Source organism: Excalfactoria chinensis, chromosome 3, assembly GCF_039878825.1.
Source record: "Excalfactoria chinensis isolate bCotChi1 chromosome 3, bCotChi1.hap2, whole genome shotgun sequence".
Lineage (NCBI taxonomy): Eukaryota > Metazoa > Chordata > Aves > Galliformes > Phasianidae > Excalfactoria > Excalfactoria chinensis.
In genome coordinates, this window is record NC_092827.1 from 82,673,523 (window position 1) to 82,698,971 (window position 25,449).

Here is a 25,449-nt window from a genome sequence, read left to right on the forward strand (position 1 = left end):
TGAAAATATGTTGAGTAGCATAAAGGGAATGTTGCAGTGACTAAAATCCACATCAAACTCCCCAGCTAGAATTTGGGTTTTTTTTGTTTTGTTTTTTTTTTAGATATTCAGTCAATATCTAGAAGATGGATTCTGACAGAAGGAAGATCTGCCCTGCATTGGTTCCTGTTGGGCAGATTTTAACCTCAGACATTTACTGAACTCTCTCAAAGATAAGGGGGGAGAAAAGTCCCACTTGATAAATAACTACTACTGGGATTCATGTTTCCAACAAAACGATACTAATTGCCCACGAAGTACAAGACCACATGTATGCTATGCACCTGTTGCCAAAATGTAGATTTAGCTGTTAAACACACAATTGATAAAGTGCAACTAAAACATCAATGTACAGCCAACTGATTTATGTACACCTAATGAAGCAGTAAATGCCTGGCATCTGAATATATGCTTAGATCACATGGATGATCCAGAGTTTTTATGCTGTGTGTGTCTGTTAGTCTGAAAGTTCAATGTTTTAATCTTAATTCAAATTGAACTCCTGATTTTGAGCACTTCAAGTTGATGCTATTTAAAGGTTAAGTCTGTCTTGGAATGCTTGTGCACAACTGACACTGTAAATGACAAAAACTTGACAGAACTCCACAGATTAATTTATAAATAATGTTCAATTTACTTTTTTTTTTTCATATGCTTAAATACTCCCGAATTCCAACTTTTACAGTGCTCATACTGCAGTTACCTAATGACAACCCAATCAGAAGAAAAAACATATCCAGTGTGAAAAACCTCATTTTTAAAAGAGGAATATGGAGACTTTCCATTCAGTACCAGTTTATACAGTTTGTACACACAAACTACTACATAATTTGCAGAAGAGTTGAAGCATTCAGCAATACTAAGATAGAAACTTACTGAACAGTTGTAGAAGATGTTAAGATAAAAATATCTACATCAATGAAAGCATGCATGTAGGTGGTTGGCAACCCTGCCCATGGCAGTGTTGTTGGAACTAGATGATCTTTAAAGTCCCTTCCAACCCAAGCCATTCCACAATTCTATGAAATTATAACTTAAGGCTGGGTTTACAATAATACCATCCCAGTTTAAATCACTGATAGCATACTGAGTTCTGTTGCTGAGAAGTGTTTTCATTAAGAAAATATACATGGAATAGAAAGAACAATGCCAAGAACAAGATCCAAATCACAATATGGAAACAATTTCTTGAACTAGGCATAGCAAAACTGTGCTTTCTTATCTCAGTTAGCACAACAGTACATATACTTTATATAGACTATAATAGGAAACTCAAATCATACCTTTTTCCCTCTAGGGATTAATTCAGTCTAAAAAGGAAAATAAATTACTTTTTAAGAAAGAGGCAGCAATACATGTGTATCTGAGAAAGCCACAGTAGGCTGGTTAGGAATGATTTTTCAGCATGACATTACAGGGTCACCTAGCCCATACTCATTGCTCCTGAACTATATAAGCTTTGCACTACAGGAAACATTCTGACTCTGCAATTAGGTCACTGTGGGAAAAGCTATAATTTTCAGGTATTTAACTGACAACCTTCTACCAATAAACATACATTTTTTTAATACTCTGTTATTGGTATTGGCTATTGAGCAATACTGAGAACAAGACAAAAGTACAATCTAAACCAGAATCTTACTGGTGTAAAAATTCTCCAGGTTTTACTGCCAAATAAAAAAAAAAAAGAAAAAAAAGAAAACAAAACAACAAAACTAACAGACATCAAACATGCTTCAAAAGCCACCTTGCTCTATATAAACTCAATCCAGAAAGGAAGAACTGCTCAGCAATCCAAATGACCAAGCACATGCCTACTCAAAGCAGATTCACTCATTTTATCCAGTTGTCTGACTCACATTAGAAGATTAATATATATATATATATATATATCTTATAAATTATCTAAACTTTGTAGCTTATGCATTTGTACCCATCTGTACACTGAAAGCTTCCTGTTTGCTGAGAACGACAACATCCTGAGGTAATACAATCAATTCCTAGCATACCATAAAACTCACAATACTACAACAAAATGACCTGTCCCATCCTACCAATGACCCATCTTTGAGCTTCATACCATTTGGTGTGTTCTACAAAGGAAGAAAAAAAAAAAGCACTTCTCTGTACCTGCATAGCTTAAAGTAGTAATACTAGGGTGAGATCTAACAAGATCATAAAGAAAAGCTCAGTATAATGAAAGTTGTGTGATTCATTATGCAAAGTTAAGGCAAGTGAGAGTTTATTAGAAAGAAAATCCAAAAGCCAACCTCAAGCCTGAAACACAGACTTGTTAGATAGCAAGTAAAACTTGGCTGGTAGCAAGCAAAGATAATGAAATGGTAAGGTAAACCCTAATCAGTAAATAAGTTTTTACACAAATTATATGAAGCATTCAACTCAAAAGCAAGCACAAGTAATCTAAGAAATTAATTCAGTCTTTTACAACAACTGCACACTAACACTTGAAACGTCAATGTACAATGTAAATGCAATGTACAATGAAAATACAAAGACCAAGATAACCAATGCATCTTCCCAAAGAGATTTTTTTTTTGTAAAGTGTTTTACAAATCCATGGCAGATCCTTTTCACCACATGCTGAGTTGCACGATACATTTCATAACGTCAACCAACAATTTCACCATGATGACAACTTTTAAACAATTTTTTCCCTGTGACTTATCATGACTTTCCAACACGCTATATATAGTAATGCTAAATCTCTGCAAATCAAAGCTAAAATACACAGCACTTGGCTCAACTCAGTCCCTTGCTGAAACCTGACATTGCTTAGATGAACTATCTGCGCTATGAATTATGTGTGCATTCACTGTGTGATGTGTATACATACTCAATGAAGGAGAGGGCTCAGTGAGTCCACAGCAGTATAATACTAGTGTAAAATGTGGAGATTACAGGGCATGGCAAAACTGCATTTGTAATAAGCAAGAACTGGGATGGATGGAGGCAATTTATCACTGGAGGGGTGCTACTAATCTTATACATCTGAGAAAGTAGAGGAAGGAATAGTTTCACTTGTAACTTGACAGGTAGGAACAAAGCTAACAAGCCTTGCCCTAGAAACCCAAATGAGAACATCCTGATGCTGTCCTAAACTGCATACCATCATTTCAGAAGTCAGTGCATTTATATATTCTTCAACACATTCCACCACATCAACACTGAGGCTACAAGAGAACACTGCCATATCTGTTTTGTCCTGTGTGAAGCCAGGAGTTGGAATCAATTATCCTTCTGGTTCCCTAGATACAAGAATCATAAAATATCTGTCTCTGCATATTTTCTAAATCTGTTTGTGTTGTTTTTTTTTTAGTGTCAACGTATGCCACTTCATAAAGTTACTGAAAATGGCATGGTTAGCATCACCTAACAGAAAACACAAACAGGTCATACAACTTCTAATTTCTGTGTTGTACAAATAATTCTAATCTGCTATAACTTTAAAGCACATTAACTCTAAAGTGATATCACGGAGTATGTAAAAGAGACACTGTTGAGTTTTTAATTATGAATTAAATTAGTCACGGGTGAGTTTCTTCAGAGGGAAGGATGGAAGGCAAACAATTTCATTTCCTCTGCCATCTGGGTTAAAAATACGTAGAAATAATAAAGTTAAAATGATTTTATTGCCTTAAATTACACATAAAGAGAATTAAACTCAGTTTCTTTTCTTTGCTGAAGATGCCAGTGAAAGTTCAAGATCTATGTTTATCAAGAGCATCTGCAGATGCTTCACCCTCCTCGGTTCTCTATCACTTTTAGCTTTCTCCTTTTCCTTCCAAAGTGATTGAACTTTCCTTCTTACTCAAGAGAATTGATGTCCTTTCTCCATTCCATTCTATTGTACTCCTTATTCTCTCTTATAAAAACTACAGATTGTGACAACTAACTAAAGAACACAGAGCAGAGCTACTGAGACTTCTAGTGTGTCAGTCTGCTAGCTTTCCACATGGAGATGACTGGTTTGGTGGACCAGTGACAGCAACAAATGTCCTTTGCCGTGGCTTGAGCAAAGCCTACAGCATGTCCTATATTGACTTTTAACCAGACCAGTAGCATACAGGGTAGATAAGCAGACAATAAAGTTGGAAGAAAACTAGCTGGTTCATCAGGCTGAAAAGATTGTAATGATTGGTTCAAAGTCCAACTAAAAGCTGATTACTGGCGCCATTCCCCAAGTGCTAATACAAAGGCCAGCAGTTTCACATCTTAAGAGTAATCATTTACGCACTCGTAAGGAAACAGACAGATCTTACTGCTGCCTACTACTACCTAATGAAGCAGAAGCAAGAGAGACAGGCTGTTTTCAGGGAAGCACAGTGATGGGACAAGAAGAGACCAACAGGAAGTTCAAAAAATGGTAGTCCCAATTAGGTGTCAGGAAACACAGAAACAGACATCAAGATAGACTTTGGAACCTCCACCCTTGGGCATGTTCAAAACTCAACCAGACTACATCACAAACAACCTGATTTAAATTAGTCATGCTTAGAGCAGGAGTTTGAACTAGATGACTTCACAGATGTCCCTTCAAAAGCATATTATTATATTATACCTTTTTCTCCATTGGGAGAAAAGTGGAGGAGTACTGCCTTCACAATATTTCTATCCTCACTCTACAGGAAAGGATCACAAATAGAAGTTACATAAACAATCAAGAAGAGCAGAGTCTGTGAATGTTGATAGGTTAATATGCTCAATGAGACGTATTTTGTAGGAGAGGTGTTTGTTAAAAATTCACTAAACTACATACAAGTTGTTGCAGAATGCAACTGGTAAAGGTCTCATTAGCAAATGACAGTATAGCACTACAGCATTTAAATGTTCTGAAAAGTTATTCAAATCATGCCACTGTATTTGCCTGCTGTGCAATGCTTCATGTACCATGAATTAATGTGTTTTTATGGACTCTGAAGTGTCTACTGAAGAATCTCTTCTGCCTCCCTGAGCTGTGAGGTAAGAAGACATTTACAATACTGCTTCTCTGTAATCTTCACTCTGGATAGAGAATACCTTATCTCAATACCTAAATGTCAAAGTAAGAGAAAGAAACTGCAGAGAACTATTACCTCTATGCTGTAGTTGGGAAAGCAGAGATTTGATATCTAAATGACTTTCTCCAAGTCAGAGAACGAGTGGACGAATCAAGCACAGGAAATTAATTAAGAATTCCCAACTTCCAGTTTTTATTTTGGTAGCAAGAAAGACAAAAAGCCACGTCTGACAAAGAGGAAGTACATACGGACATAAAAATATTCTCTTTTACTGGAGCATTTAACTGTTGTTTTTTCTAGCTGAAGAAAGTGATCAGAAATGGCTGAGGGGAGGTGGATGTACCGAGAAACTAAAAATTCCTTCAGACTGCAAACCTGTATGAATTCTATTATTTTTTTTTTTTTTTTTTTTTTTTTTTTTTTACACTTACCACACCCCTATTCCATTATGCTCCTCCTGATTACTCTCTTCTAATACCAGGTACACTCTCCTCTTCCTCTCCCCTCCCCTCCCTCCCCCCCCCCAAAACCGTTCAACTCCTAAATAAAAAATGACTTGAGCACTTAGAATATTTACCGAAAGACGTTCAAAATAAAACTTTTTGGAGCTTTATCGAGCCTCTTCTTACAATAGTATCACAGTAATCCAAAAACAATACTTGAAATGCTTCTGCAACATTTAGCCAAACTCAATCATTACTTCTTCCCATTTACTAAAGTAAGTTAAGTAATTTTATTTTTAAATGTGTGCAGCACTACAATGCAGATCTGACCACTGAGTCACTGTTCCTTTCTAAACCCATCTGTGGTTTCCCTGGACAAACAAAATGGTCAGATTTCCTCTGGACAGCAGAAGAAGAATCAAGAACACGTCTTCAAGGTATGCACAATCTGACTCCATACAACACAATCACTTGATGCTTCAATTTGCAAGCTAGAGTTCTATCTGTGACTCTTGTCCCTTTCAAGGCTCAAATGAGAAGTAACAGAAGACAATACTCAGAGCGGTACCAAATCAGTTCATGGCTCTACCTGGCAAAACTCAGCTGTACACAATCACTCCCTTTTGTAAGATTAAGGCTGAAGTGTTCAAACAGTTGGGCTACTGGAAGGCAATCCAGCTCTACAGAATACAGATAAGTAATATTTAATTCATACCTGATGTGAGTTGCTGGAAGAGACTCATACTGGCGAGAAAGGAAGAGCTCTCTGTGTTTCAGCTGATGTTTCTGTTTATCAGTCAAGTCAACCTCAATTGTAGTTTCAGACTCTTCTTCAACTTCTTCTGCAGAGAAGCAGAGCGTAGGTCGAAATTAACTCTGTTGCATAATACACTCACAGCCATTTCACTTGACATTTCTCCCACCCCTCAGCAACTTCCTTTAGTATTTGAAATAAAAGATGAGTTCAACAAGACTAGTTTATGCAAGTTGACAGAATATTAAGTATTTTGAATTCTGTACCTTCTACTTATACCCTTTTACAAGTTCCTCTCTTACTGTACCATGCACTGATGTTCTTACAGCTGTGTGAAAGACAATCCTAACAAAATTACTCATTCTTTGTTCACCATCTTCTGCCTTTTTTTCCTCTAGGTATGCTTCTTCCTTGCTTACCAGTACATTCTGTTACCGATACTCACATTACTACAAGTGTCCTAGTGAAAAGCACTTTATGAAACAGAAATTTATGAAATGTAGCAGACTGGCAAATCATTGTCTGGGAAAACCATCTTCCATTATATTAACCTTAATAGAGACTAACTGCAAATACAGTTTATTGGCATATTTACACAAGATTTGAAACTATTCCTCTTTAAAGCAATACAGCACTGTTTTGTCTAAAGGAAGCTGGTGTCTAAAAACCAGCAAGTCTTAAGATATATTTTTGGGGGATTTTTGCAGTTGAAATCTATCTTTTATAGTTGTTCTAATCTGAAATTGTTCAATATTACACTGAATATGATAAAACCAAAGGGAAAAAAAATAAACAAAATAAACCCTCCTTTTAAAGTTTTAAACCATCTATAATATACCAACACAAAGGAAGAAATAAAAGCAGATACTAGAAAGCATCCCACATAGAGTTAAAAAGCAGTGTTCACAGTGGGTGCTAATATATTAATATGGACAAGCACACACTCTACTTGGGAACTTCAAGGCTGAAATATGCCTTCTGAGAGTCATGCAGAACTCCTACTCTAACTTCCCAGAGTGGACATAGTCTTAGAAACGCAGCATGCAAAAAACATAGATACTTGAATAAATTGTAAAAAGATTTAGCAATTTTCTACCTGCTGTATTAACCATCAACTGCAAAACAAATGTATTAAGACAGTATGTCTTAAGAAATTAAACAGCAAAACCTCAGCCTTAGCTAGCATTTCATAAAGCAGCCTTAGAACAAATCATCTCATCTGCTTTTTAGAAGAAACATTTTCTCAAACAACCTACACAGTACCTCAAAACAAAGCCTGCCTGTATCCTCATGGCAACCCAGTTCTATCCAAATGCAACACTACTCCAGGGTTTTTGTTTGTTTGTTTGTTTAAATCACACCCTTCCTGTAGGTTATTTCACTTCTTCCCACAGCAGTGATAAAACAGCATGATCTCATAGCCAATTCTTCAAATTGAGTTCCATCCACCATAAATCTATTTGGCTTGTAGGGCACCATTCACCATCCCTGTTTTGGCATGCACTGTAGGGACAGTTTCAGCAAAAACAAAGCCTGACAGTCTCACCTAACAAATCTACAAGTGCAACTCGCACCACAACTAAGTTCAGAGTTACCTCAAAATCTGTCATGTTGACTATAAATAAAGCTTAAAAATCCTGTGCAAATGCAAAGCATTATTAAATCAAGCAAGTAAAGAAAGAAAAACATAGGAACTAATGTGAAAAGGTTTATGTTTCAAGCAAAAAAAAAATAACTATGACTGCTTCCTACAATAAATGATTATTGTCATGTGAGCTATGTTTGTATTTCAAAGTTCAAGCATGAATATTTCTTAAAATACCCAGGTGTGTCAGTGTTTAGGTTTTTGGGATTATGGTTCTGCTGGGTCTTTGTCGTTAGTTTGTTTCTTTTTTTTTCCATTGTTGGTTCTTCATTTGTTTATTTCAATATATGCCCTGCTTATATTTTAGAGGTCCAAAGTTCTCATTTGGCTATTTACTTCCTCTCCTTCCTAAAAGGTATCAAAAGCACAAAGTAATCCAGTGTTGTAACCATTTGAAAACTACTGGCAATAAATAGTCCATTAGAAAGCAAGTTAGACACTCAAACACAGGCACCCAGGACCATTTTAGCTCGACACATCCAAAACATCTCACCATCAGCATGGTACAAAACACAGGAGAATGTATGCCAATTTGAAGTGTCAGCAAAAAGCCAGGAATGGTATCAAGGAGAGCTTAAAATAGCTTTTTAGATACCTGTGCTCAAGTAGCATAATAGCTCCCTTAGAGAGAAACTTTACATTAAGAAATAAGACTGTGTGTTTATTGTACTCATGCTACATAAGGCTAGACTGCGTTGATACCAGAGCCTGTAGTTGAAATAAAATCTTAGACGCAGCTTCTAAAATATTCCAAGCCCAAACATGAAAAAAATACATGATGTGTAGTTTCATTTTTTGTCTTGCTCATGAAAATCTGAGAAGCTCCAAAAGCAGGACAAATAGCAGCCAGACACTCCAGACACCGCATAGCTCAACCTCGTACTGCACTATTTATCACCAAGACAATTTTACAACTCTCTTGTAATAAGAAGAAAAAAGTGAACACTGGACAAAAGAGTGAGAAAACTGAGTATTTAAACAATATACTTGATAGCAATGAGCCGTTTGGATGCGGTGCTCAGGGATATGATTTAGTGGAGGGTGTTTAGAGTTAGGGTATTGGTTAGGCTGCAGTTGGACTTGATGATCTTCAAGGTCTTTTCCAACCTGGGTAATTCTATGATTCTATGAAATCATAAAGCAGTGCTAAAGTTGAGCACACTTCCAGTGTTAAGGAAGAGAGCTGAAGAAGGCTCAAAGTGAACAAGCATTTTAATGGAAAACTATGACAATGACACACATAGGCCTCATCACTCCAAGAGAAAAATGAATTGTTTTCTCTGAAGCCATTCAGCTGAAAATATATAGAAGTATACTTAAAGTCTTAGGTATGAGTACGAAGACAAATACAGTCAGATCTTGAAAACAACATAACCCACTTCAGTTCTTGGACGAAAACATTAGAAAACAGTGTTCTTGGTAAACTTTAGAAGACACTTTTTCATGCCACCTGAAACTTTGTAGGTGTCTTTGTTTATTGCTAGTGTGGTGACTCAAGCTTGCCATCAAGAACTGCTTTTTTTTACAACTGAAATCAAATCAAATTCAGGGCAAGCCTCTAGAAATACAACAAACCCATTTAATATAAAATGTTTTTTTAAAAAATGACTTAAAATTCTTAAAGATACCTAAAAAGGTTTAAGTGCAAGTCAAAATGTTCCGTGATTAAAATTGAACTTGAAAACATTACTTTCACCTAACCTATTACTCCTAACTTAAGATAAAACACACCCAGAAGACACTCCACTTGTCTTCTGCAACAGAAAATAAGACATCATATTGAACACTGGACGTTATCATCAGGAGCAAGTCTTTAGTTTCAAGAGGAAGAAGTTCTCTCTCTGTTGCCAGCAAACTGCTGTTAGTTTCAGCTAGAGATTAGCTGAACTACAGAATTACAGAAACACAAATAATTCAGGCTGGAAGGGCTTCAGGATGTCTCCAGCGCAAACTTCTCCACAAAGCAGGCACAGGCTGTGAGGTCAGCCCAGGATACACAACACAGACCACAAAGTCTCTTTGGCAAATTGCTCATGGTGTAAATGGTTTTCCTTGTACTGAATCTGAACTGCACTTGTTACAATTTAGTTACTGCAAAGAGCCCAACTTCATCACCCCTAAAACCTCCTCACACATATTAGCAGAGCACTTCTCCAGGTGGAACAAGCTCAATTTCCTTAATCTATCCTGCCAGGGAAAGCATTCCAGCCTCCTTTCCATCACTGTGGTGGCCTCTGCTGAACTTCCTCCAATAGATCATTAAATTTCCTATATCAGGAACCCAAAATTGAGTGAACTGGAGTGCTGAGTTATCACAGGGGAAAGTCACTTCTAGCCACTTCCTTCCATCTATTGGCTATGTGCCTGGCAATACAGTATAGAGAACTGGTATGCCACCTATATTGATAGTGCCCGGTTGTTTGCTGGCACTCCCAGGGCCTCTCCTGCAGAGCTGCTCCTCCCAGCCTATCCATCTCCATCCTGTATTGCAATCAGGGCCTCTTCCTTCCCATGAGCCAGACTTGGCATTAACAATCACTTTAAGCAATTTATAGTGTTACAACAGCTTCACCAAGTTTAAAATACTTTTAAAAATGTATTAAATCAGTGTAAAATTCAGTTCAGAGTGCCGTTCAGCTGGACTTCAATAACAGCTTCTAAAATTCCATGATTTCCAATACACCTTTTTCTCTTTGCATAGGCTGTATTATAAGCATGGTGTAAGTAGAGCAAAATCTATATACATGATAGGTATCACCAACATATTTTGAAACCTATAGATAAAAGGTTGAGAATGCTGAACAGCAGCAAGTTTACTGCACATATCAAAGGAAAGATAGCAGTGTGAGAGTCTCAGCCTGTTGCAGCAAAAGCATCAAGCATGCATTTGGCAGTTGGACGCTACAGGAGAAAGGAATATAAGTAGAGATTTGAGAGAATAGAGTGTAGTTTTGTTTCCTGTTAAAATGAATACAAAAGACAAAAATTAAGACTAACTTTATGAACGAGTCCATTTCTACAGTGAATGAAGTGCTCTCTTAAGTGAGCAGTTGGCCAATTTGCTCAGTCTGCATGAGGTTTCTTACCACATGCTGTGCTGTACTAACTTGGTTGTGATATTTAGCCCCCTAGTGCTGGAGTGAAGCAGTTTAATCAACTTTGGGAGCTAGACGATGCACAGTTATACAGTCAGTTTGACTGAGAAAGTGTTTACCAAAGCTGAATTAATCAGCTCTGCTTACACCATGCCTGCTAGTGCAGCCCTCAGACTGTATGTGACATCCACTTGGTATTTGCTGCTACTGTCAGGTAGGATTCGAAATCTCAAACACAATGTGTATGGACTGGGAATCATTTTGATAGCATACTACTACCTCATGTGTGCATCTTAGCAATTTAGCAGGTAGAAAAAACAAACACTGGCTGGTTGTGCTTACAAGGAGCAGGTGTACTTTTAATTCCTGCTGGATAGCACAGATATACACTCATTGTCTATACGGGGTTTTCCATTTTTCTTACACAATGAACCAAGTGATCCTCCCACACAACGATATCATCACTTTTCTAAAGGAGGTCAGAAATAATTGCGTTCCACAACCATTAAGAACTAGGATGCCACACCTACTCCCCAGTAGAAAAATATTTCTAAACCCAAGGACAAGATTGTTTCAATATCTCTAAGTGTTATGTTACATAGTAACTACCGTAGCAATTCCCAGGATTAAAGTCACATGTAACTATTTCATGTTTATCTTAGTCCTCCAGCATAATGAAAACCGTGGCTATTCTCATTAGTAGAAAACTCCCCATTCCAAAACTTGATGGATGGAGGTTTTGAGAGCAAGGACCTTGTAGGTGGAAGGCAGAGAAGGATTACCTTTACAAGCAGTATGAATCACAATGTGCTACGTGAAGAAATATATAATGATAAGTTAAATGCTACATGAATAAATGCAGGAGTAAGCATGCTATGGTTTAACAGCGCTATTCGGTGCTGCAAAATAGCTTATGACTACACCTCAAAATGGAAAGGTTTCAAAGAAGTGTGAAAATGGTAATATGCAGGAAGTGATGAAATAAAGTTGGCAACAGAGCATCAAAAACCTAAAGGTAGACTTTTTAACCCCTCCCCCCGCCTACCTGGTTTCTGTTTCATTTATTCAAATAGTAACTACTTCAAAAGAGGAAAATATGCTATTACAGAAATCAAAAAGTGTCTTGTCATGTATACACCTTTATAAACTGCAACAACCTGTTGCAGCATGTGCTGGCAACAGTTCTGCGCAGGGCATTCCCTTTAGCAGTTCCTTGCAAAACAGCACACTCAACATTGCGCCATAGACAAAGCTACATGCATTATGATTAACATTTCCAGTGACCATTTACTGGATCAGACTCATCAACTGAATCAGAGGCCAATTGGTAAATTTTCTGAAGTGTAAGAGTATGTCTAGGGCTGTGGCAGCAAGGCAAGTGAAAAGTTTCTGTTCTGCCTTCATATCCAGGCTGACAAACTACCCACAAAGTGCAGGCAATTTGATGCTCTTCAAGAAGAACAAAAATACAAGTCTAGCATCTGGCTCAAGAAATATGAAGGCCAACTGCAGCAATGTCATCACGTAGGTAGGATTCTGCTCTTTTCAACCCAATAATCCCTCCAGAGCAGCACAAACACTATACAAATCATTTGATACCAAGGTAGTCATGGGACACGTATCAAATCTTCACCTTTATGACTAATTATTAGATACTGAGTGGGAGAAATTTCTATCTTCCATTTCTATGAGACCAATCCTATTAGCAATTTTTCCCACCAGTTAAACTTGTCTACACAAACCACCTGCTCGCAAGACCATTTTAGATGGCCTTTCCTTTAAAAACAGCTAAAGATCGCCTGACTGAACCAGTTACCAAGTGGTATAATTGCTTCTCCTTAACAAAACACAGAATAAATACATTTAAAAAAAAAACAAAACACCCAACACATATCACATAGAGAACTACTCGCAACAAAAACGTTTAAGTGTTCTGCAAGAACCAACTCAGAGTTCATATCTAAGATCTATACAGGTGTTTTCTTTTATCAAGTTAGGATAATAACCGCAGAGTTTCAGAGACTTAAACTGTTTTTCCAACAGCTGATTTATATCCGCAGTAGCAGGTATGAACAGCTTTTCAAAATCTATTGGCAGAGGAAAGGCACAGATTGTAGAAGCACTTTCCTCCCCCTACTCAGGATGGCATATGATTCTGCTTATAAAACACAAATTATTTATCTTCTACACTGCCTCCTTCCAGAAGGGCTGAATTTTTGTTTGATTTTTCAGGGGGAAAAAGAAAGTATAGCAAAAAATAAAACAAAAAATAAAAACTAAAAAAAAAGGAAAGAAAGGGATTTGTGTATCCGGTTCCTGAGTAAAGTTAATCAAGACACACTAAAATTTCACGTTTAGGAATTTACAACTGCTGTCCATTTGTCACAGCCCTTTTTCTTTATGATTCTTGGCCCCTTGAAGCTTTATAGAGAACAATAACATCAGTATTTTAATCTTGAGGGCAGCAACAAAGGACCCAGCCCAAAGGAACTGTCACACAGCACAGGGCCTGTACAGTGACCTGTAGGACCAGACCATAGGCCACCAACCCTGCCAACACTGCATTTCGGCACTGATTTAAACCAAAACAAGGCTGGACTTTTAATACAGGAAGCTGCAACAAGTCACCATCTTCAACACTGTACACTGTTCACAATCCCTAATGGAACCAAGAACACAAATGAAAATTCAAGTCCATCACTTGGCACATCAAAATGGGAAGACAGCTAACTTAGTTTTTGATAGATGCTTAACCTGCTATACGAGTAGCAAAACACATGTATTTACATAACCTCCGGATGTATGAGTACATAGCACTTTATGCATATCCCATCAGCGATGCAATCTGCACAAAGATGGTAAATCTGCAAACAAGTTTTGGATTCAGACAGCCTGCGACAGCCAAAATGAACTACTCAGCTCTCCGAACTCTTTAAAGAATTTCTTAATGTAAAACAGGCTTTTACTGGTAAAACTGCACTTTTCACCAGTCAAACTTGTTTTGCTCATGGGCGTGATACATTCCACATTAGAATAAAACATCTCTCTGCCAGGATCCTCACAGAAGCACTTGCATAGCACATATAAACAGGTTCACACAACAAAGCCTCCCCTGCGAAGGCAGGGCTACAAACAGTGAGGGGAAAAACAGAGTATCGATCAGACAGGCAAATCACGTCTCTAAATAGCACAGCTATTCCAGACACCCACTCTGCCACTCCATGCGGTCCAGGGCACATCAAACTCAACATACAAGGTAACTTTGAGCCCATATCCTGTTATTCATGCAGGCTACATTTAACCAAAAAAACCTAAAAAATAAAATTAAAAAAAAAGAAAGTAAAAAAATGCAAACCACAGAATTACTTTACATATTAATCTTATCTGCTATCTTTACCTTTTCTGTAATACCTCACACCAAACTATTCAGTGCTGCACAAATTCAGCTGTCAGCTTGAGTAGGAAGCACCATGTCCTTTCTCACACAGAGCTTTCCCAAGCTAATAAGTCCTGTCTTTATCATCCCGTGTGAATTTAAAGGCATGCATGAGTACGACTGAGGACAGCTATCACAGACTTCATTTCACTGTGCAATGTAGGCATATGCAAGAATTACTGCTGAGAAGCCTTTAAACCACCAGACCTCACCCATGATTCATACACCTAATTGCCACTGTCAGATGGGAAAAAAGTCATTTTATATCACTAGTGAGTTTACACCGCTTGGATCTGTAAGGAACACACTACTGATTCAAATAGATGATCAGAGAACTCTTTGAAGATGTAAAATGCGTCCCTAATTGGAGCTTTAAAGATACAGATAACCTAGCAATGTGGAATTTTTTTAGACTAAAATTTATGCCTTGAGTGCTTTTTCTCACTGGGGAAAAGATGGGAACAGTAGATTTCCACAATCTTGAATGTTTCTAGAAGGTGTGAAACACTCTTTACCTTTGGGAGACAAACAATTATGACTAATAATAACAATTTAAACTAACTATATTTTGTAGGTCATTAAGAAAACTGTAGGATCACACACTGGCCGGCAACATTAACATTAAGGTGGTAAAAAGAAGTCAATATCTGAAAGACAACAGTTCACAAATCAAAGAAAAAGCAAAAAACAGTAAGTCTGGCAATACTGATGCACACATGTAAGCTTGGCCAAATGGGAACAAATACTAAAAGAAGCTGGGATATAGAGAACGCACAATGCTCAGACTGCTCTCTGTGAACGCTGCCTCCCCTCCAACAACTCAAACATGAAGAATTTATTTTGTGGGTAGAGCTAAAGAAGTGCCTCCTTCTTTTGTGACCAAGCGAGCCACTCCCTACTAAATAAATAACTTCAGTAAACAAGGAATAAATACAGGAAGTTTTTTTCAGTACAAATACACGGAAGTTGGTAATTTGCAGCTTTCTACTCTTCGCAGCAAATTCACAAAGTTAATCCAGATTTTGGTTTTTGTTTGTTTTTACATGCATAGAGATTGGTAGCAACGTGTTTAAGCCCTTTAAACTGCGTGTGCTGAAAACAAGAGTTTGAAATTTACAGTTAAAAGAAAAACCAAACACTTCTAAGTATGGCTGTCTGAAATTATGAGTCTATTTGTAAGAGATTAACACCTAAAGCTAGCAGCTAGTTTCTAGATCAGCCACACAAAGTACACATAGTGGACATACAATAATTTTAACACACAATGTCCTATGTACTCAAGTGGAGATCCAACATACTCAAGTGAAAAAAAAATACACATTCTTGCAAGTCTACTGTCAGAGCTACAATCTCCTGCAACTACAGACTTGGTCAATAACCCATTCACTCCATTAAGAGAATATGAACATTCACAATCTAATGAAACATTCTGCACCAAAGGAACTGACTGAACAGCCACAGAAGTCAGTAATTCCACACTATACTTAGAGCTGACAGTAAGCTGGCTAATGAGACAGTATTCAGTACAGTTAACTACTAATTCCAAAATGTCATTCACAGAAAGAAGACTGTCAGAAGCAAAGAGCTCCTTATTACTGTTCCGTTATTGTTTTTATCGCTGAGGAAAAACAAAAAGCAAACAAACCAAAAAAAGGCAAGTACACAGTTCTTGCACAAAAATGGAAGGAAAAAAACCACATTATTTATGAGAATATCCAAAGCACCCTTGAAAAAGATAATTGGGAGCCTTGGGACAAGTTTCTCCTTGGCGACAAGGACGTGATTTTTGGACAAGGCTTGCTTTATTTAAGCGAGTTCTGCACTTCCTCCCCAATAAATTAAACCTGAAGTAATTCTCTTGGGTAAATGAAGGAAAACTTCACATTCCCTTTTTTCTGGAGATCAAAAAGGTCACGTCTTCCTTTGAAATAACTTTCCCTCAAACTAATTTTTAGTGAAAGCGATAGTTAAACTAATACAAAAATACCTTAGCATAAAAGCTACACTGCCACTGATTTAAGAATTTGTTATTGGTATCGTTCTTAAATAGTCCTCCTAAGGCGTGTCTTACCACATCACAGACTTGAGGATACCCAGAAGCAACATCACATACTTAACTTAGCTAGCGTTTATTTACAGTCAACTTATGGAGACATGTAAACCAAGCATAACATGTAAAATTCCAGTCTCAAGCAAGAGATCCACTGGAGCTCATTCTCCCAGGCTTTCCTAGCCTACCACATTTGTTTTGTACCCGCTTGCCATTTCATCTTCTAAGCAAAGGCCTGAGTCTTCTGATGGCTGGCTCAGACACACTAGCAAAAAAATTGCCTTCTTCTCAAAGAAAAGAGGGCAGAAACTCTAGGCTGAAAAAAATCATTTTCTCTTCCTTCTCTGGTACTAGAGAAGGAGAAAACATCTAATCTGCAAACAAACAGCAGTTACGCTTACAGAAGCCTTCAAATTATAAAGGCAGCATCTCACTGTACCAGTTACACAAGTCTGCACACCCACTCCTCAGGCATATCTAGCAGCCAACCCTCCTCCTCGAGAAATGTTCCTTATCCTTGATTTCCAACTTTGCCCTCCCAGTCTTGAGCTCATCTTCCTCCTAACACTCAGAAAAATGGTATACTTCATCATAAGGTAACACCAACAGATTTATTTTCTTAGCAGCAACAAGAGATAAGCCTTCTCACCTAGTGTAATTAAAAATATAAGATGCACCCTCACAGAAAACATAATGTAGATTACTAAATCTTGTGGAAAAAGAACAGTTACACACTACTGCAAAAGTAACAAACCAACAGAACACCTGAACTCTGAATACCCATTTTCCCTCACATCGCAACCATAAGTAAGACCCAAAAGGATTTGGGTGGATCCACAAAGGTGGATAAAATGGGTCACATGCAATGCAAGAATTAACGTTCATCTCTGGCATTCATTCGACAAAACACACTTCTAAGTAAACTTATGCTGGGAAAAAAAAATAGGTGTTCAAGGGAACTAAGAGGACAAAAATAGCCAATTTTAAGTTGTCATATAAGACTTCAAAAGACAATTTAAATCATTTAATGTATTAAAACAAAGTTAGTAACAAGAAGTCTCACACTATGAAATGATTTTTCAGCAGGGATTTTGATTTAAGAGTCATTTTATCCTTTATTTCATTTTATCATTTTACTAGCAGCTCTATAGCTTTATGTACAAAAAGTACTGTACTGGAAACAAACCAGGATATAAACAACACTAACAACAACCACCAAAAAAAAAACCTTTCTGGCCGTTATCACCTGATTGGACAAAACTAATCCAGAAATACCGGATTATTAAAGTTTTGAATTACATCCTACCAAATACATATCCCAGAAAAAACAACAGCACAAAGCATTTTAGGCACTTTGCTTACGAGTCCCTTAGTAAAACCCCAGGGTTTCTACACACATACAATTATTCTATGAATTGAATATATGAATTGCCTTATTCCTATTTTAGTTTCACTTACTCTTGATAAAAATACTGAAAAGCAAATCTTTAAGCTGTGTTTCATGAATGGTTGGAGAGGATTAAAGAATTCTCATGTGCTCCACCTAAAGCTGAGCACTATGCAGCAGCAACCACATACTCAGAAACCTGATGACAAAAAAAAATGTACAAGTGTAGCTACATTTAATTTACTTTTATCAGTTCAGACCACATAAGAACTTTCATCATAAGTACTATTTTGCAGATAAAGAAAAGCATAGAGAGAACGTGTGATTTATCATCATGAGACATCAGAGTCAGACCAAGAATTGAGCAGAGATTTCAAACGTCCCACAGAACCCACCTGATCACTAGTCTCACTGGTTCTTTGTTCCTAGAAATCTCTACAGCATAAACAAAATCCTGGAGGAGAAATACCACGTTGTATAGCAATGAGACAAGGAACCTGACCATTTAAGAGAGAAAGCATTAAAAAAGACCTTTAAAAAGTGCAACTATAAGACGCACAGACAGTAAGCGATCTCAACAAAGAGCATATGGAGTTATAAAATGGAAATAAAGATAACAGCACTTAAAAAAAACAAAGAAAGGAAACAAGTTAAGCACTTCACTGTAACCCAAAATTCGTGCTCAGCAAAGCCCAGCTATCAAAACCGTTCCCTAAAATGTTTATAACAACCCCACTTTATCTAAAGAATCAATTACATCTCAAAGATCAAACTACATTTGGCAATTTTTTTACAACTTCCCACACTGGTAAGAAAACATTGTTATGCCACCCATTTGTGTTTGCTTCTCCCATTTTAATGAGCTGTGTTTTTGTTCAATCTCTCCAAGTTAATTTCTTATGCACTTTGGTCATCTGTTGCAATAGCTCTTGCCTGCTCTCTTCTCCCTGCAAAGCCAGCCTTAACTCTGCATGAGGAAGGAAAGACCCCCTTCCCTATGACCCCACAGCAGCAGTTACCAGGTAAGAGCTGCTGGGCACTGCACCTTGATGGAACTCAGCTTCTCTATTTAGAAGACTGTTGAGGATCAAGAAGTACATCTTGCCAATATTTTGTGTAGGCTTTCAAGCTGGCCTTATCAGACAGTTTTATCAGTGTGTCAGCAGAAGTCAAAGGGGAAAATGTACTACTTTCAAGGGCTCATAAAACACTGAACACCTTCCCCTAGATTCAAGTTCCTACAGTTTGCTAATGAAATTACTTCCAGATCAAGAACGGCAAACACAATGCTAGTAGAGAAATAAAAATGCTACCTCTTAAGTTTCACCAGAAACACCAGGTTAAAAAAAAAAAAAAAGGAAGGAAAGCAACTTCCCCATACGTTAGTGGTAGATGATTTCAAATTAAGGGAACTCCTCTATACCTGAGTATCAGGTCAACTATTCTGCCCTTCAGTTTTTCTATAGACATATATATATCCCAAATCTTTTTAAAGATTTGAAGTATGCTGAATTCCCTACCTGTGACCATTCCACAGACCTAATTCACTCAATTTTCCCAAATATTGTTTAAAATAGGTTTGAAACGTTTTCAAGTTACTGAAAAAAAAGTGACTGAAGTTCCTAATTATTTTCTTATGAAGGCATTTTAGCTTATTAGATAGAACCTATGTCTACATTACCAAATTTAACCTTTGTAAACTGCGGTGTTGCTCAAAAAAGCCAACCCCTCACCCAACTAAAGATCTCAAAACATGTTTTACTCAGGATAGTTTTCAACATTCAGTAAGGAAAAGTAACAATCACTTGTAAGAGAAAAACGCCATTAGAAAAGTTCAAGCAGAGCATATACTTGAGACTTCTCTGGACATGCATACTGGAGTAACCAGTGGTTGAACAAGAACTTCCATTTCATCAGAAACCCCTGTCTTTCAACCTTCATTTTTAAACAAATCCAGGTAGGAATGTTGAAGCACCAGCATGTTCAGTCATACAAACATTCTGTCCATAAATATCCAAATATTTTGTTTACGTACATCGTATTTTTTAAGCAGAACACTGATATTTCAGAAACAAAACATTTAAATTGATTTGACATTTAAATACATCTGTTGTGCGAGTTGCATGAAGATCCAGTCCAGCAATTTTACACTACGTGCCATCCTCTACAATGAAAAAAAGATCTCATAAGACAATCTAGCTGTGCAGATTGGTCAGAAGGAAAAGCATCATGTACTGAGAAAGCACCCATGGAGAAAATTAAACGTTAAGAATAATGGTTCTAAGAATTACTACCTGTAAAACATAGAGGCATTCTATAGAGGCTTGTTGGATCAGATAGAAATCACATCTTTATTTTCTCACATAAAAACAGCAAGGGAGTCTCAATATGGAAAGCACAGCAGAACACTCCCTCATGCTTCTACTGACCCCACAGCAGTGCTAGCATACTGCAGAGAAAGAGGAACAGACCGTCAGCAAGTCCTTTGTGCTGAAGTGCTGACAAAATGGCAATCTATGCCTCACAGAGGAGACAAAATCATTCTTCACTTTTTCGGATTGAATGATGCCAAGAAAACTAACATTTCTTTTACTTATTTTTTTTCCTTTAAAACAGAAATTGAAGATTTCTGTTTCAAAAATCAAACTCAAAACTTATATTTCCAATACAATACCTTTCTTTTTCATCCTTCCCTTCCCCCATACAGAAAAGAGAAGTGTGGGAAAGTTTAGCGAGGTTCACTTTAAGCTCCACATTTCTACACATTTCACATAGAAGAACTGAAAGGACTGGAGGTGGACTATCATAAATAGGTCAACAATAATCCTAAAGTGTATGCAAAAGAACTTAAATCACCCTTCTAGATCATTTTCAAAAGAACTCTTTCACTGAAATATTGTGCTGCATGTAGAAAATGCCATTCTTAAAAGAAATAGAAATTACTCTGTATGTGATTTCTTCTTGCTTTAAAACCAAGCTAGAACTTCATGCTACATAATGAATTGGAGGTGATTTAAATAAGACTAGTGAAAGAACAAATTAAAGCCAAAACCTTGCTGTATCTCTTCATGGTGGGTACACACAAGTAACATTACCAGAATTTGACCTTAGGTCAGTTGTAAGGTATTTCCTTAAGAGTCCCATCACCCCATCATTTACCAAGTCAAATCAAATTGCAGTCAATGCTCTAAAGATTAAAACGACTTACGCCCAATATGCACGTTTGACATAAAAAAGAAATACGGTTATGTATTTGAGATTAAAAAATAAATAAATAAATGCACTGAAAAAGAGAGTTCCTCTCATTTTAGGTACTGTTTAAAACTCCAAGAAACAACCACTGGAAACAGGGCCAATATCAGATAACAATAAGAATCTAACAGGATATTAATTAATTCTTAATATAAATACACATTACTCATGCCAAAGACATTTGAAGTGCAAACAGCGAACAGGCTGTGATAAAAAGAGAAAATGCCCATGCAGTCTACTTACTAGCATGCTTATCTGCAAGCATTATGAGGCTGTTGGAAATATCTCTTCTCCTGTAGAAACACACCACTTTCGCTTCCACATTTCCATTAGCAGTCTATGGAAGATAAATTCAATCAGAGTGTGTCCCTGCTCAGCTGAGTAACACAGATTGCACATCCCCCTCTTGCATTTTTTCCTTGTATTAAGCCGTTCTTACATGAATACCCGGACTGAGATAGGATTGCAGAAATTGCTTCCTGACGTGGACTAATCAATTTGATATAAATTACTGTATTGATTATAACTATTTAGTCATATGGTAACGTATATTACTCAGCTACTAAGGAACGTAATACCAATAGCATGTTAACATAAGAATACATAAGAAGCAGTAGAACGTTGTGAAGACTTAAATATATAACATATATACGATGTAGTTATAGACTGAAGTGTCTACATCAACAAGTGAGTACTTCAACATTTTTTTCCAGTCGTATTTTATATGACATGGTGTGTTTAAAAATTAACTTCAGCTTACAAGATAAATTAGCCATATATGTATATATACACACACATATATATCATCCTTATTTACATCATGATAAGCATTTTGCTTAACTTTTTACATAACAGTTTATTAGTAATTACTTACACTGCTTATTGAAATAGGAAAAAAAAAAAACTACACTGCTTTATTATTTTTAATAGTTATAGTAGTATCAGAACTAGGAAATATTCATGCCTTTCCCACACACTGAAAAAGCTCCACACCCTATATAAAAATACACACGGCATAAAGACAGAGAATACAGTCTCAATTTCAATGCACAAGCCTCCATTGAAAGCTACAAAAAGCAACGTAAGAAACATCCACAGGAGCTGCGTATTGTTACTGGATCACTGAAAAGTCTCACTGACACCTACAAGTCTTTACCTACATATCCAGAAGCAGACACATTACATTATTGCTATCACTCCAGATGGATTCAGCCTCATCATCATGAAAAGAATTAAATTTAGTAACTTCCTCAATCATCCACACAATTGATTTGGATTTTCTTTTTTTTTTTTTTTCTTTTTTTTTTTTTCTTTCTTTTTTTTTCTTTTAACAACAGGGAACTCCTGTTCACTGCGAATGATAAACTGGGCGTTTCTTTTGATAACAGGGTGGAATCGCAACTTATCACACAGCAGGGTTTTAATACCTGAAATACAAACAAATGCATAACAAATCCTAAAGAAGAAAAAAAAGATGCAGGAAATTCTACCAACTGAAATCTCTCGGGATGTTTAAGTCACCCTCAGTTCTGTTAAAGCGCATTGAAAGTTGCTGAAAACTAAGCAGGAAACTTGGATGTTTGCATACCTTGTTAAGCTCTTCAATTCGCCTAATGAGATACGGATTGCTGGAGGAATTTTCAAAATAAACATAATCTGCAATTAAAAAAAAAAAAAAGACATTGTATTATTTCAAAAAATAATACAGATAAAAACACACATATTTTTTTTGTGCGCAAAAGTTTTTCTGAAGCTAGAGTGACCCCCAGGTGACCTGCAGAGGTCCTTCCCAACCTCAACCATTCTGTCGTTAGGGGAGATTTAAGAAGATAGGTCTTAGCGAGTTTCTAGATTATAGGAATAATACCTGTGTAACATATGTTACCTCACATCCATTATCACATGCTGCACCAACACAGTTGTCTGAATGAGTAATGGTGCATTTTATGATACTTGGTTTTGTTGTCATCTCTGCTCAGTAACACGTAAACTACATTCAACAGTAACAGAGCCTCAAGTTGTGATGTGATGTTCTCCTGTGCCAAAACCTCTTCTAGGATCATTACAATAAGAGTATTCTCACAGAATATATGGAAATCTGCTCATATCCTTAAAGCTACTACCAAGTAAGAAGCAAACAGAAAAACAACACACAAAACATTCCCTACTGTAGGTTTCTCAAAACCTGTGTCAAACAAAAAAGTAGCCATTGAATGACAATCACACACTGCGCTCAGTATCTGACTTTTGCATGATGTGTCTCGCAAGTTTTATTTAAAAAGAATAGGGAGTGAGAGGAACCATATGGATGTATAAAACCTTTTGCGATGCTTTGACGTGAGGTTAAAGCCAAGCAGAGCCTCAGGAAGCTCAAACAGCACTGAAGGAAGAGTAAGATTCTCTGGTTATCGCTCACCCTTCAGATCACAGCAAAAAAAAACGGAGACTCAGTGATGACCTAAGAAACAAACCCAACCAAGACGTCAACAGCATTGCTTGGGAGGGGATTACTGCTATGAGTAAAGGCTGATGGGATTACAGCCTCAACGCCTGGATGAAGGAGTGTGCAGAAGGGCGAGCGGTAGGTATGTCAGCACACCTTGAAACTGACACAAAAGAGACTGAAGAGATGGGTGGGAGGGCATGGCTCCCTGTTAGCATCGTGCTTGGCAAGGAACGGGAGCCAGGAGCGAAAAGCGAACTTCTACGCTGCACCTGAGCGGCAGCACCGGAACGGAGCCACGTTCATTCCACGGCGGGGGAGAAGGGAGGGGGTGGAAAGTTATCAGAGTCGGTTTCCACGGGTTGGGGGTGGGAAACCCAATGCTTGTTTTGCTCCCAAGCGACTCCTCGCTCCCGCCGTACGCCAAGCGGCCATCTACCAACGACCTAGCCCGGCCGGCAGATCCCCTCCATCTACCCGTGCGGATGCGTAATTCATCTCCAGGAGATGCAGGGAGGCGCGCAGGAACTCGGAGGGCTCCGAGGCGCGGCCCGCAGCGCAGCGCGCACAGACAGCCCCACGCCGCCCGCCCGCACCACGCCGCCCGGGCCCGCCAGGCCGCAGCAGGGCCGGGCCCGTCTGTGCCATAGGGCCGGGGGCGCAGCGCCCGCCAGGCCGCCCGAGCCCGCACGGCCACCGCGAGAGCCGCAAAGGGCGGCCATGCACAGCCCGGGAAGAAGCCGGCGCCGCCGCTCCCTCTTTCCTTCCTTCCCTGCGGAGGGCGGCGCTGCCCTTGTGCCGCTCGGCGCGGGGCGGCCTCCCACCCTGCGCGCGGGGCTGCGGGGAGGAACCTGCGTCCTCCGCTTCCCCCCAGCAGGGCTCGGGTGCACCGCTCGGGGCCGCGGCGCCGTAGAAGGAAGGCGAGGGGAACCGGGCAGCCCCTCCTCAGCCCGGCGGGTGAGGAGCTCTGCGGGGCGCGGAGCCGCGGTCGCCGTGCGGGCGCTGCCCCACCGCTACCTACCTCCTACTCGGTACATGTTGGCCGCCATGTCTGCGCTCTGCGCCCTCCTCCCGCTGCCGGGCCGGGCTGGGCGAGGAGGGAGCGGCTCCCGCGGCCCCCCCGCCCCGCTCTCGCCCCCACCCTGAGCCAGCCCTCCCCGCCCGGGCACAGGACACAGCGCCGCGCCTCGAGGGGCCGCCGCTTCCGGAGCCGCCGGGCGGGGAAGGGGTTAAAAACCGCCCCTGCCGCCTCCCCCTCAGCGCGCACACCGACCCTGGGTCGGGCGTGGGGCTCAGCCGCAGCCCGCCGGCTTCTTGGGGGTGCGGCCGCAGGTGGGGCTTCCCTCCGAGGGGTCGGCGTGCCGCGGCCGAGCCCCCATGCCTCATTGTGACTGTGCCCCACTCGGGCCTTTGTTCCCCGCAGCCAAGCGGCTTCACTCTCCCCGTGGGCGGCTACTTGCGGCAGCTGGGGGAAAGTTTGGCACGCGTGTGCGCGCAGCACCTGTTGATGATCGATTGGGAGAGGGTTTGTCTCCCTACAGAGAGCGGGATGTGACCCAGGAGCACGCTTTGTGGCTTAAGCTGCCTGCTGTGCTCGGCGAGGGGCGGCAGAAAGCATCCCCGACAGGACAAAGGTAGATCCCGCAGCCTAACGAAGGGCTGAAGGAGCTGCTCTCGGATCACCTGATGAGGGGGGTGCCTGAGAAACATCGGCGTTGATGTTGCAGGAAGGCACCTCCCTGTGTTTGTACACGGTCTGCACCACCACAAACCATCTACATACTTTATGGCCAATTTTGTGCTGCTCCCTTCGAGGGGAAGGGCTTTTTTATCATTTCTCTTGCTGGGATGGTGGTGATTTGTTACGTGTTTCACACCCCAGATTTT

The 25,449-nt window shown here is 39.2% G+C and overlaps 1 protein-coding gene across 4 annotated transcripts in view; it reads right to left on the reverse strand.

The window, feature by feature from the left end:
* Positions 1–24,776, reverse strand: part of MTA3 (metastasis associated 1 family member 3) — a 116,426-nt gene extending 91,650 nt beyond the window's left edge. For 3 of the 4 annotated variants that reach the window (XR_011903076.1, XM_072331898.1, XM_072331897.1), the window contains exons 1-4: positions 24,584–24,741; positions 22,708–22,775; positions 21,363–21,456; positions 6,216–6,342 (exon numbers count right to left, since the gene is read on the reverse strand). Coding sequence is in view for 3 of the 4 variants with exons in the window: in XM_072331898.1 (XP_072187999.1) it covers positions 6,216–6,342; positions 21,363–21,456; positions 22,708–22,775; positions 24,584–24,611 (317 nt within the window). In the remaining variant the exon portion in view is untranslated. Of the gene's footprint in view, positions 1–6,215; positions 6,343–21,362; positions 21,457–22,707; positions 22,776–24,583 lie in introns of all 4 variants that reach the window. The other variant, XM_072331899.1, reaches the window with a different exon arrangement.
* Between the last annotated feature and the right edge of the window lie 673 nt (positions 24,777–25,449).